The sequence below is a fragment of the Miscanthus floridulus genome, chromosome 3 (assembly GCF_019320115.1).
Source record: "Miscanthus floridulus cultivar M001 chromosome 3, ASM1932011v1, whole genome shotgun sequence".
NCBI classification, from domain to species: domain Eukaryota; kingdom Viridiplantae; phylum Streptophyta; class Magnoliopsida; order Poales; family Poaceae; genus Miscanthus; species Miscanthus floridulus.
In genome coordinates, this window is record NC_089582.1 from 92,016,104 (window position 1) to 92,030,888 (window position 14,785).

The 14,785-nt window shown below is 49.4% G+C and overlaps 1 protein-coding gene across 1 annotated transcript; it reads right to left on the bottom strand.

The window, feature by feature from the left end:
* Nucleotides 1-549: 549 nt before the first annotated feature.
* On the bottom strand, nt 550-2,639 carry LOC136541906 (uncharacterized). The gene is made up of 3 exons (XM_066534080.1): nt 2,241-2,639; nt 1,328-2,064; nt 550-1,197 (listed from the first exon to the last, which is right to left on the bottom strand). The coding sequence occupies exons 1-3, from the start codon at nt 2,541-2,543 to the stop codon at nt 690-692; spliced, it is 1,548 nt and encodes a 515-aa protein (XP_066390177.1). The 5' UTR covers nt 2,544-2,639; the 3' UTR covers nt 550-689.
* Between the last annotated feature and the right edge of the window lie 12,146 nt (nt 2,640-14,785).

Below are 14,785 nucleotides of genomic sequence, written 5' to 3' on the forward strand. Positions count from 1 at the left end.
ACACATGACATGATCATGCTAAATGTTGACTTCATCCCCTTGAGATCGGGAGAGCACAAGACTAGTCGAGATTTAAGTTATTGTTGATATTAGCAGCCCCAGAGCCTGCAAGTGACCAAGTACAGATCATTTTCCCAGTGCAAGCAAGACGCTGACTTCGCTTGCCCTGTTTAGCGGAAAAAGTAAGCGAACTCTTGTAGGTACAGTTTGCATCATGAATCCATCGTCAATCTGAACTCTTGTAGGTACTGTACTATTTTTTCCTGTCCCAACAAACGAATTCTAACTGTTGTACTCTTCAGACTTTCTAGCAACGGCCACAAGAAACTCGTTCCAACAAATAACTCTCGGTGTTACAATTTCCCCTGAATTTTAAAAGCCTTGTCTAGCATGGGCATTGCCAGGTTCACTCTGAAACATCCATCTAACAATCTCTAAGTTAGCGCGTGTTTAGTTCCAAACCTAAATTCTCAAAAAGTGCTACAGTACTCATCACATCGAATCTTGCGATATGTGCATGGAGCATTAAATATAGACGAAAAAAAAACTAATTACACAGTTTGGTTGGAAATTACGAGACGAACGTTTTGAGCCTAATTAGTTCATGATTAAACATTAATTACCAAATAAAAACGAAAATACTACCGTAGCCAAAATTCCCAAATTCAAATACACCATTCGACTTCCTATCACGACTCCCGGTTTGCCAACAGGCTGACAGTATCCTTCTCAGCTTCAGGATCCTCCTTGTGGTCATAGGTCACGCCAATGGTAGCCCTTTCGCCATCGTCGTTCGCCGAGCCGAAAACCTTGGGCACACCATCGCCGCCGTCTTCCAGCTCCAGACAGGAGCTCTCGTGCTCGGGCTCCATCTGCTGGAGCTCCGACTCGATGAGAGACTGCATGCGCGCGCGCTCCCTGTCCCTGGGGTAGCTGCAGTACAGGAACGAGTATATGGCGGTGCAGACTATGAACGGTATCGCTATGGACGTGTACAGCGCCTTGGCTAGGGACGCGGCGTTCCCCCGGTCCTGCTCGACGCTCTCCCCCTTGTCGTTCGGCCTGTACCCGTACACTCGCTCAGCCAGCAGGCCGACGATCGGAGGAGCAAACGATGATAGCACTGACTCGAAGGATCTGTCCAGGGCGTAGATGCTTGTTCTTGACTTCTCCGGGACGATCTCCGCAAATATTGGGCTGCAAGATGAGCAAAACACTAGTCACTAGAAAAGCCAATGAAATTTTGTTTCAAATCTCCGTTCAGAAATTCAACTCAAAATTGAACAGTGAGCAGCTGAATCGCAGCAGAGGATGATGGATGGCTTACAAGTTTGTGGCTGGACCGTTCCAGGACATGAAGACGCCCATGATGAACAGGACAGCTCCGTAGGAGACGCCCTTGGGCGGGTCGTCGGGGAGGCCCAGCAGCAGCACGGCGGCCAAGGGCACCGCCGAGAGGGGACTGATCTGGGAGAGGACGATCCTGCCGGCATCGGGGTACCGCACGGCGAGGAGGTCGCCCATCTTGCCCCCGAGGAGGCCGCCGAGGGAGCTGGCCACCCAGAAGATGGTCATGAGCACGGCGGTGTCGCTGTGGCTGAAGCCTTTGAGCTCCAGCCACATGGACGCGAACGAGAGCGCCGACCACGGGAACGAGCCGCTGACCCCCTGAGCCACGAAGATCTGGAACGTGGGGATCCGCACCACGAACTTGGCCTCCTCCATCATCTCCGCGACGACCCCCCGCGCCGTCGCGGCCTGCTTGCCGTCGCGTCTCGGGAAATGGGGGTCAACGGCGAGGAACCAGTTGAGGATCCCGACGGCGACGCTGATGGCGGCCACGAGGTGGAAGGCGACGCGCCAGCCGTCGATCCCGAGCACCGTGGTCTGCGCCAGCAGCAGGCCGACGAAGCCACCGGAGATGAGGCCCAGGCAGCTGGCGAGCTGCAGCCACCCGAACGCCGACCCGCGCGTGCCGTCGTCGGTGGAGTCGGCAACCAGGGACTGGATCGATGGCACAACCAGAGCTAGGCCGATGCCGTTCATGCCTCGTGAGATTGCTACCTGACATGCGATCGATCGATTTTCAGTGTCCATTAAGCTTTGACAGATCAAGATTTGAAGTCAAATATAGTTGTGCTTGTGCCAGATCCCAATCTATACAAGAGCGTTTTCACAATCCAACTGCACAAAGTACAAAGCCCCTAAGCATGGAATAGCAGCTGCCAACGGACACGGACCTGTAGGAAGGTGTCGGAGACTCCGACGAGGAAGGTGGCGGCGGCCCAGAGGAAGGCCCCGACGGCGATGACGTGGGCGCGGTTGTGACGCGCGGCGGCGTAGGCGGCGAGCGGGTAGCAGGCGGCTTGGACGATGGAGCGGCACAACGAGAGGGCGCCGAGCCCTGCGGGGCTGGCGTGCAGCGCGGCGCCCACCTCCCGGTACACCGCGGGGAGCAGGGCCTCGTCGGCGCGCTCCATGATGGACGCCAGGTTCACCAGCAGAAGGGTCCGCCGCCGGTCACGCTCCTGCTGCTGATCCATCCTGAAAGCTGGCTCTCCCAGCTCCGGTCTCTCGATGGAATCAAAGAGGGCGTGACGCGTGAGCTCAGCCGAGCTTGATGGCCATTCCTAGTCCCCTGTTCCCCACCTCTCCTCTCCGGCGACCCGCAGTCTCTTCTGCTCGACTCTTAGCGGGAAATTCTATATTGCGAGCTTTCTCATCTGAGACCTACGCGTTGGACTTTTTGGCCCCTTTGTTACTCACTGACATGTTGGGCATGACCATGGGGTCAGGTTGTCAGTGAAGAGAATCTAACGGCCGCGTAGATTTGATAAGAGTGAAATTTAGCGCAAGTCCCTGAGGTTCCGCAGGTGTTACCCAAAGTCTCGAAATGCATATATCTAGGTCCCTGAAGTTAGTTCGAGTCTCATACAGGTCCAAACTGGTGTTTAATGGCCCCAATGGCTGACGTGGCATGCTGACTTAGCGCTTACATGTTCTGACAGATGGGACCCACATCTGTGTGGCAGAACCGTCTAATCTAAAGTCTCACAGGAGTACTCGTCTTCCATTAGATACTAAGCACCCGAGGGAGAACACTACATTACTCAGTTTCGTCGGGCACACCCTAGGGGAGAACCCGAAAATCCATATTTTTGCCACCAGGATCACAAATGAGAGAATAAAGCTTACATCATTCTTAACCATTTCTTTCATCACTTTACATGTACATCAGAATATAACATTTATTAATATAACAACGGAATGAAATCATATTATCAGAGTTATAAATAATTTAATTGAACAGCGGAATAGAAATATGTGAACAGAGTTACAGCGGAAATAAACATCTACTAATGACATGATGAAGTGTTGATATATAGACTACGACAACAGATTATGAAACTTTTATTTATAAAAGTATTTGGTGAGAGTTATAAATAACAACTACGATCGCAGCGTAAAGGAAATCCTCTCTGAGCCCACCAGGAGAAATCCACACACAAAGGTCAGCTCAAGCCTCCACCTGTTACCTGCAACAGGGGGAATAAAACCCTGAGTACTCAATTATACTCAACAAGACTTACCCGACAGGAGAAAAGCAAAGACTCCAATGATATGCAAGGTTATCTGGCTTGTGGGTTTATTGCATTGCAGGAAGCATTACTAAGCGTGAGTCCTTACATTCGATTTTGATTAATAGCCGCATTGGTTCATTAACTAACCATTCTATGTAAGCACCTGAGCTACTTTCAAGCAAGTGGTAAGCAATCAGATTTCCCTTTTTCCATCTTCCATCTTTCATCTTCAGTTCTTACTACGATGCTAAACCGTAGATAAGCCGTAGCCCGGCGATTCGCGAATCAATGCCCCCAGCTAGGTACCCCGAAAACACACGCCCCGCTTGTACCCCAGGCACAAGCAGGACCAACCTATCACTCTCCTGTCCCGGGTGTCTAGGTCCCCGTCCAAACTAGGACTCCAAGCCCCTGCCCCTGAGTCCCAGACTCAGCGCGGTGCAAGGACCTCCTCCACCAAAATAAAACCCTAACAGTCGGTCCGGAAAGAGCCGGATCCACGACAAGAGAGCAACAAGTCTTCCAAGCGCCCATACATAAGTATGCGCTCGGGATAATAAGTCTGTGACCTGCGTAGAGTCATATGCAACGATCGGTCCTTAACCGACCAGACAGGGGAAAACGGTGTAACCAAGCTATGACCCGCCTCCGCGGCGACACAACTTCTTACACCCACCAATACCCAAACCATATCCCTGTCCGGTCACCATTTTTCTTTCCACCATTTTCATATTTTCCAAGTGATAGTAATCCAATAATAATATATTTCCTATCTCTCGCGAGTGACAGGCAATCACTCGACTTCTATCGGAGTCCTGTAGCATAGCATTCTACACGATCCTGTCATACTAGTAAGACTCCTAGGATAAAGATATATATGCAAGTGGGTTTCAATCAACTCCTTAAAACTTAATGCACAAATATAATTTAAACTGCAGAAAGTAGGGGTTATGCACCGGGGCTTGCCTGGGTAAAACATAATCAGAAGTTAGCATCATGGCGACATGATCTCCAAAAGCATCATTTCTCCAGCAACTCCCGATGACTCTGTGATCCATCGACGCCCCTATCATGATATGCAATGTAATAAATTGCAAGGGTATGATCAACTGACTGCAATCATGACTCGTATAAATACGCTCTATGTCTCTCAAGTTAACGGCTAGTTCTAATGACGACCGTACTTAGGCTACATATACACGTTGTTGGATAAGGCGTTATTTCCCAACAATTGTTTTAGTTATATACACCTAAGTGGTTTCTTTATTTTATCCTATCGTTAATGTTTACCCGCAGTAGGACATTATTATTTAATTAGCAACTAGTTATTCCAGAGCTACAAAAATTACGGTGAGTAACTACTACTGCTAGGAGTCTACTATACAAATTTTAGATTCAACAATATTACCAATTTACCATACCAATTCGTACAAGTTTACCTTTTCGTAATATTAATTATCTCTAATTAATTATATAGCTTCCAAAAATATCATCGAACTATGTGAACAAAATATACTAATAGGTAGGTCCTAATTTAAGAGACTCAACAAAACTGGTTTGACATTTATATGATTTTTCTACACTTTATTTTCAATTTTTGAAGAGCGTTGATTTAACAAAATAACCGAGAACATTCAAACAGAACAGGCCGCACGGCCTAGCTCGGCCCACCGGCGCGCAGGCAGCGGGCAGCCCAAAGGCGCGCGCGGCAAGCTGGCCCAGCACAGGCGCGGTGGCCCAGCAGCGACGTCAGAAACGCAGGCGGCCTAGGTGACTGAGCGGCCAGCCGACGTGCGGAAATAGGCCGGCCCAGCGGGGGCGCGGCCGGCGGCCCAGAGCGCTGGCGCGGCGCACGGCCCAGTAAGCTGGCCCGGCGTGCGAACCACGGCGACCGGCCCAGGCGCAAGGCAAGGCACGACATATACGCGAAATGGCCCCTACGCTTTTCACTAATCAATCCTAGGTCCAGAGTACTGTTCAATGTGCCATGTATTATTGCAGTAAAAACCCCGTATAACATTTCTTCTTGGATTTACACCCTTCCTCACCTTGCTTCCCAGGAGCATAGCACAACCGAAGACACGACCGACGACGACGGCAACGGTGTAGGGGAGCCGGGGAAGACACGGCGGCGGCGGAGAGCCCTCCAGCGAGCTGCACGAGAACCCGCGGGGCATCGTGCTGGCCGCGGCAAAAGCCGAACTGGGCCCTGGTAGCCCACCCGCGCGAGCCAAGGTGGCGGTCCGCCGACTGTGAAGGCGCCGGCCAGGCGAGCGGTTACGGCTCCGGCAATGCAGTGGACTTCGCGGTGAGGTGACTTGCTGTGACCGGAAGCACAGGAGGGAGAGCAAGGACGCCGGCGACTGCGGTCCAGCGTGGCCGAGGGGCAGCGCTCGCGAGTCAAAGCGGCTTGAGCACGAATGAGCAACGCGCTCTCGCGGGTGCCTGCGTGAGGCAAGTCGAGGAGGGAGCGGCCATGGCGATGGGCGCTGCTGCTCTGCTGGTTGCGGCAGCAAGACTTGCGCGCGCTCGCGGTGCGCCCTGACAACGGGTGTGGCTACCGCGGAGAAAAGGGAAGGCAGTGCGGCGGGCATGAAAGGAGCAGCGCCGTGAGGCTTGGTGCGCTTGCGCTCTATGGCTGGACGACGGCACAGCCGTCAGCGCGTGGTTAGCATCGAAAGGTGCTGGGGAGTGGTGCTCTTTATTATTGTTGGCAGGTCGTGGCATAGAGACAACGTGGAGACAGACAGAAACAACGGAGGCAGGAAAGCAGCACACGCACTCCCTGCAACGACCACGTGACCACATACGAGTCCATCAACCGGCCTGGCAGACTGGACATGCTGCAGCAAATTTATTATTGAAGCATGTGCCTGTCCCTACAGCCTTATAGTTATCCACTATGAATCTCGTAGTAAATTTAAGCTGCATCTTGTGTAAAATTAATGAACTTTTGTGTGCTTTTGGTTGGACGTGTGCGCATGCAGGTACCACGGGCGCGGTGAGCAGTTCGTGCTGGCGAGCGGACCACGGGGCCCGCACACGGAAGAGACGGCGGAGAGAAAAAGAAAAGCACGGGGAGTAGGCCAATCGACACGGAGGTGACCCGGCCTGACCTGCCCAGGCGCGTCGGGACTTGAGGTTTTGGCTCACTTTAGAGTTATCGTCGTAACTTTTATATATATATATATATATATACACGTATAACAGTTTACTAATTTACATAAATTGCAACGTCTAGGCACGGGAAAATTTTAGCAAAGCTCGAATTTAAATTTGATTCCAAAGCTATATATATGTACATCGTTCTATTTATTAATGGATTTTATTTTATTTATAAAGGTTGCTTCTTATGCTTAATCTAATATAACAAACCGTTTGCTAGAATCATCGTCGGGCATTCATAAATATTCCTACGCATGGCGTAGTTTAATTTGAGCGTTTAATTCGAGTCCGCGAAACTAAGTCACACAGGATTCGCGTATCGCGTCGAATACGTTTTAAATAAAAAAAATCCGAGAAACTCGATTCAAAATTTTGACTTAGGCATAAATCACGGCGCTAAATAGGATCGTAACACCGGGGTGTTACAACCAACCCCCCTTAAAAAGAATCTCGTCCCGAGATTCGAAACTGGAAGCAGAAAAGGGGAAACGCGATTACATTCCGTAGACCAGGGACTACACAAAAGATTACACGACTTCGAATACTAAACCACACGAGGATCTAGGGATACATGGTTAGGAGCAACTTGATACAACCGAGATCTAATCCAGAAGTCGAGATAGACGAGGACAATGGAGAAACAACAAGATAATAATTATCCAAATCATGGCGTAGCACCAACAAATTCAGAAACAGTCGACTGAGAAGTAAAACATCGTGAACCCTAAGATTGACTACCCAAAAAGGGAACTTGAACTTCTTCGATGAATCGGATCCTTCCTTCTTCTTAGATCACACTATCACCCTAGACTGTCGAACCTAGCTTCACAACGATAACTGAATTTCGTAGCTCTGCTAGGAATGCGAGAGGAATAGGGATGAAGAAGAAGAGTAAGGACCAAGGGTATCTTATATAGGCGAATGGGGGTGGGAAGCAACACACCGGAGACGGATGCGATGGGGATGGAATACATAGACGGTGCATGCTGTGGAGATAAGGTCGGAAACATGGTGTGCTCCCTGCGCGAGCGGCAGAGGGGGAAATAAAGGAGAGTAGAGGGGGTCCGCTCGACGAGGCTGGCATGCAGGCGGTCGTGTCACCAAAAGAAGAAGGAAAAGAGAGGGAAGGGGGTCCGGTATGGGGACAAGGCGCGAGAGTCGGGAGCCGACCGGATGCTGGAAAAAAAAGAGCAACGCACAGTGCACAAAGATGGTGAGCACTGCACGATGCCGCGGCCATGCGAAAATGAGGAGCTAAAGACCCGATACAGACAACGTTCGTAGGGCACGCAGCGAAATGACCCAACATGCGTAGCGCGGTCAACTAAGCACAGGGCTTGGAACAAGACGTCCACTCTAACTTTTGCAATTACTCCCGACTATCCACTGCTAACCTTCCTTTACTATTCTTCTTTTGCTTTCCTTCCTTGACCACATCCATCTTTTCTGTAAACCCAGATCATGTCATTCTTTCTTTCTCCAAACCATCTCTTGTTTACCTTGAAAGAACACTTTTGCACCACCCATTATGGATTTCCCGTTTGAACACCTGAACATTTTCAAGGAGAAACTGTAAAACAAAATGGTACGGCGGTGTAACTTGGTAAAGGTACTTGGTCAAAAACCTCGATACCAGTGCGTGCCGAGCAGCGTCACCATGTGGTAGCTGTTCCATTGGGAGCCCTCGGTTTCGTCGTGACACCATAAGCTTTTAACCAGGCAACTATCACCAACTTACACGCTATGAAGGCGGTGGGGTCATAGACCATAGAGTAAGGGGAGTATTGCAAGGGAAAATTCAAACAACCAAAAGTTCCCTTCACAACAAGGGACAAGGAATTCAAATCCAACGACGGATTTGTTTTAAAGAAATTCAAGTGTTCGGATGGGGCATCCACAGTTAGTCGATACAGTGTCCAATAACATCCAATCACGGCTAATCTGCTCGGCATCTGGATGGCAACTTCTCTTGTAACTCACTTAACATCGCCCTTGAAAACTTGGAGCACGTCTAACGAGACTTTAAAGTAAATAAACACAATAAACACAGCGAAATAATTAAAATACATGTTCCAACGATCTTATACGGGTACAACGTATAGGCATTCAGGCTCCCTTTCACGACATAGCATTCACCTACGGTCAGACGATCTCAACAACTACGGAGGACGAACAACAGACAAGAGTACAATACCTGGGGAAACAACGACAACAAGCACTACTACTATGGGTATAACGTCCCAAGGCAACTAGTCTACATCCCCATGGGGCAACGGCTGAGCGAGAGGAATCAAGGGTTCTGCTCTGGACACTTCTGAGGGTGGAGGTGCGGGCGGTGCTACAACACTGGTTCTTCTTCTCTTGGGCGGGTGGATAGGGATCCCTTCCAAGATCGGGGCATCCTGCCTTTCAGCAGCCAACGTCCTCCGTTCGGCCCTGGTGACAAGATAGGCCACCCACAGCTGATGGACATGCCGATCTTTGGCCTCCTTTAGAGTTTCCTCCATGGTAGCCTCTCGACTCTCAGCAGCTGCAGCGCTGGCACATGCTTTGGCAAGCTGCACCTGGAGCATCCGGTTGAAGATCTCGGCTTCCTCGGTGCGCCGAAGGCACGCCCTCAGCTCCAAGGCTTAACAGTCGTACTGCTCATCTAGAGCGAGCAAGTACATGGTCAAGTGCACCATGGTGGGACTGTCCTCTTGCACATCTCATCCTTGCAAAGCCTCCATGCGGGCCCTCCATGCCCGCCGATTCTTGTCCAAAGGAGGAAAGAACCACATGGGGGTACGGGCAATGGGTTCCTCATAGATTTGGTAGAGGTACCGTAAGGCTTTGCGGGCCACAACTTGGTAGGTGTCGACGAAGCGAAACCCGGTTGCGGTCACACTTCAGGCTTGAGTGATGTTGGGAAACTCTTCACTCTTCCTGATGTAGACGGTAACCTCACACCACTCAGTGCCATGCTCCTCATACTCACGGCCCTCATACTCGGGGCAATCATTGACTTCGAGCTTTTGCAGGGTGGCATGCGGGATTCTGGGAAAACCCTCAACGTTCAGGCAGTAGGTACTAACTCAGGCTCCTGCTATCTTTGGCGGTGGTTGCAAGGAAGGCTGAGCGAAAAGCTAGCTCAAAGGAAAAGCTAAGCGAGCTAAAGTGCGCCGAGTGGTGGTACCAATGGCTAAGCCAGGCTCTATTTATAAAGGCGGAGCGTTCAGTGGTCCTAGTGCGGTTCACCAGGGTTCCCGCATAAGATCACTATGGCGGATCGACCAAATTCCACGAGTTCGAGGCGAGCGACGTGTGATGCCATTACTGACTAGTACGACTGCAGGGCAAGGGTCCGATAAGAGCGCAGAAAGGGGTATGAGGAGACGTGGGTCACAACCGGCGTGAACCATGAGCGAATGCGAAACACGAAGCCACAGTGTAGACCTAACTCTAGAACAGGAACGAGTTAGTCGTGCACAATACGACACGCGTAACACCTATCGATGGTGTATCTACCAGCAATATGAGCGCTACAATGCACCAACGGAATATGCATGAATGCATGTCCTATGCGTCCTTCCACTATTGCCAACATATAGGGCAACCGTCCTTAGATTTTTGGCACATCGTTCTCTCCCTGTAACTAGATGATACTATCGGACTATGCTCGAGTCAGTGTACCTGCAGAAACTTGATTAAGTCTACCTAAGTCAGCAAAGTGCCATCTATCCTGGATACATAACCATAGTAATAGGGCTACTTATATAACTTCGCATATAAACGTCCTAACTTTTTGCAACAATGGGTTGTCAAATTTTAGTGTAGAAAAGGTTTTCGAAGCTTTATTTCCTCATTTACGCTCTGATGCCACCTGTGGCAGAACCGCCTAATCTAACATCTCACAGGAGTGGTCGTCTTCCATTAGACACTAAGCACCCGAGGGAGAACACTACATTACTCAGTTCCGTCGGGCACACCCCAGAGGAGAACCCGAAAATCCACATTTTTGCCACCAGGATCACAAATGAGAGAATAAAGCTTACATCATTCTTAACCATTTTTTTCATCACTTTACATGTACATCAGAATATAACATTTATTAATATAACAATGGAATGAAATCATATTATTAGAGTTATAAATAATTTAATTGAACAGCGGAATAGAAACATGTGAACAGAGTTACAACAGAAATAAACATCTACTAATGACATGATTAAGTGTTGATATATAGACTACGACAACAGATTATGAAACTTTCATTTATAAAAGTATTTGGTGAGAGTTATAAATAACAACTACGATCGCAGTGTAAAGGAAATCCTCTCTGAGCCCACCAGGAGGAATCCACACACAAAGGTCAGCTCAAGCCTCCACCTGTTACCTGCAACAGGGGGAATAAAACCCTGAGTACTCAATTGTACTCAGCAAGACATACCCAATAGGAGAAAAGCAAAGACTCCAATGATATGCAAGGTAATCTGGCTTGTGGGTTTATTGCATTGCAGGAAGCATTACTAAGCGTGAGTCCTTACATTCGATTTTGATTAATAGCCGCATTGGTTCATTAACTAACCATTCTATGTAAGCACCTGAGCTACTTTCAAGCAAGTGGTAAGCAATCAGATTTCCCTTTTTCCATCTTCCATCTTTCATCTTCAGTTCTTACTACGATGCTAAACCGTAGACAAGCCATACCGGATAGCCCGGCGATTCACGAATCAATGCCCCCAGCTAGGTACCCCGAAAACACATGCCCCGCTTGTACCCCGGGCACAAGTAGGACCAACCTATCACTCTCCTATCCTGGGTGTCTAGGTCCCCATCCAAACTGGGACTCCAAGCCCCCGCCCCTGAGTCCCGGACTCAGCGCGGTGCAAGGACCTCCTCCACCAAAATAAAACCCTAACAGTCGGTCCGGAAAGAGCCGGATCCACGACAAGAGAGCAACAAGTCTTCCAAGCGCCCATACACAAGTATGTGCTCGGGATAATAAGTCTGTGACCTGCCTAGAGTCATATGCAACGATCGGTCCTTAACCGACCAGACAGGGAAAAACGGTGTAACCAAGCTATGACCCGCCTCCGCGGAGACACAACTTCTTACACCCACCAATACCCAAACCATATCCCTGCCTAGTCACCATTTTCCTTTCCACCATTTTCATATTTTCCAAGTGATAGTAATCCAATAATAATATATTTCCTATCTCTCGCGAGTGACAGGCAATCACTCGACTTCTATCGGAGTCCTGTAGCATAGCATTCTACACGATCCTGTCATACTAGTAAGACTCCTAGGATAAAGATATATATGCAAGTGGGTTTCAATCAACTCCTTAAAACTTAATGCACAAATATAATTTAAACTGCAGAAAGTAGGGGTTATGCACCGGGGTTTGCCTGGGTAAAACATAATCAGAAGTTAGCTTTCCATCATGGCGACATGATCTCCAAAAGCACCATTTCTCCAGCAACTCCCGATGACTCCGTGATCCATCGACGTCCCTATCATGATATACAATGTAATAAATTGCAAGGGTATGATCAACTGACTGCAATCGTGACTCGTATAAATACGCTCTATGTCTCTCAAGTTAACGGCTAGTTCTAATGACGACCGTACTTAGGCTACATATACACATTGTTGGATAAGGCATTATTTCCCAACAATTGTTTTAGTTATATACACCCAAGTGGTTTCTTTATTTTATCCTATCGTTAATGTTTACCCGTAGTAGGACATTATTATTAATTAGCAACTAGTTATTCCGGAGCTACAAAAATTACGATGAGTAACTACTACTGCTAGAAGTCTACTATACAAATTTCAGATTCAACAATATTACCAATTTACCATACCAATTCCTACAAGTTTACCTTTTCGTAATATTAATTATCTCTAATTAATTATATAGCTTCCAAAAATATCATCGAACTATGTGAACAAAATATACTAATAGGTAGGTCCTAATTTAAGAGACTCAACAAAACTGGTTTGACATTTATATGATTTTTCTATACTTTATTTTCAATTTTTCAAGAGCGTTGATTTTACAAAATAACCGAGAACATTCAAACAGAAACAGGCCGCATGGCCTAGCTCGGCCCACCGACGCGCAGGCAGTGGGCAGCCCAAAGGTGCGCACGGCAAGCTGGCCCAGCGCAGGCGCGGCGGCCCAGCAGCGACGTCAGCAACGCAGGCGGCCTAGGTGACTGAGCGGCCAGCCCACGCGTGGAAATAGGCCGGCCTAGCGGGGGCGCGGCCGGCGGCCCAGAGCGCTGGCGCGGGCGCGGGCGGGGCGCACGGCCCAGTAAGCTGGCCCGACGTGCGAACCACGGCGACCGGCCCAGGCGCAAGGCAAGGCACGGCATATACGCGAAATGGCCCCTACGCTTTTCACTAATCAATCCTAGGTCGAGAGTACTGTTGAATGTGCCATGTATTATTGCAGTAAAAACCCTGTATAACGTTTCTTCTTGGATTTACACCCTTCCTCACCTTGCTTCCCAGGAGCAGAGCACAACCGAAGACACGACCGACGACGGCGGCAACGGGGCAGGGGAGCCGGGGAAGACACGGCGGCGGCGGAGAGCCCTCCGGCGAGCTGCACGGGAACCCGCGGGGCATCGTGCTGGCCACGGCAAAAGCCGAACTGGGCCCTAGTAGCCGACCCGCGTGAGCCGAGGCGACAGTCCGCCGACTGCGACGGCGCCGGCCAGGCGAGCGGTAACGGCTCCGGCGAGCGGTGGACTTCGCGGTGAGGTGACTTGCTGTGACCGGAAGCACGGGAGGGAGAGCAAGGACGCCGGCGACTGTGGTCCAGCGTGGCCGAGGGGCAGCGCTTGTGAGTCAAAGCGGCTTGAGCACAAATGAGCAACGCGCTCTCACGGATGCCTGCGTGAGGCAAGTCGAGGAGGGTGCGGCCATGGCAATGGGCGCTGCTGCTTGGCTGGTTGCGGCAGCAAGACTTGCGCGCGCTCGCGGTGCGCCCTGACAATGGGTGTGGCTACCGCGGAGAAATGGGAAGGCATTGCGGTGGGCATGAAAGGAGCAGCGCCGCGGGGCTTGGTGCGCTTGCGCTCTATGGCCGGACGACGGCACAGCCGTCAGCGCGTGGTTAGCATCAAAAGGCGCTGGGGAGTGGTGCTCTTTATTATTGTTGGCAGGTCGTGGCATAGAGACAACGTGGAGACAGATAGAGACAGCGGAGACAGGAAAGCAGCACACGCACTCCCTGCAACGACCACGTGACCACGTACGAGTCCATCAACCGGCCTGGCAGACTGGACAGGCTGCAGCAAATTTATTATTGAAGCATGTGCCTGTCCCTACAGCCTCATAGTTATCCACTGTGAATCTCGTAGTAAATTTAAGCTGCATCTTGTGTAAAATTAATGAACTTTTGTGTGCTTTTGGTTGGACGTGTGCGCATGCAGGTACCACGGGCGCGGTGAGCAGTTCGTGCTGGCGAGCGGACCGCGGGGCACGCACACGGAAGAGACAGCGGAGAGAAAAAGAAAAGCGCGAGGAGTAGGCCAATCGACACGGAGGTGACCCGGCCTGACCTGCCCAGGCGCGTCGAGACTTGAGGTTTTGGCTCACTTTAGAGTTATTGTCGTAATATATATATATATATATATATATATACACACGTATAACGGTTTACTAATTTACATAAATTGCAACGTCTAGGTACGGGAAAATTTTAGCAAAGCTCGAATTTAAATTTGATTCCAAAGCTATATATATGTACATCGTTCTATTTATTAATGGATTTTATTTTATTTATAAAGGTTGCTTCTTATGCTTAATCTAATATAATAAACCGTTTGTTAGAATCGTCGTCAGACATTCGTAAATATTCCTACGCATGGCGTAGTTTAATTTGAGCATTTAATTCGAGTCCGCGAAACTAAGTCACATAGGATTCGCGTATCGCGTCGAATACGTTTTAAATAAAAAAAATCCAAAAAACTCGATTCAAAAATTTGACTTAGGCATAAATCGCGGCACTAAATAGGATCATAACTGTAACAGAACCGACC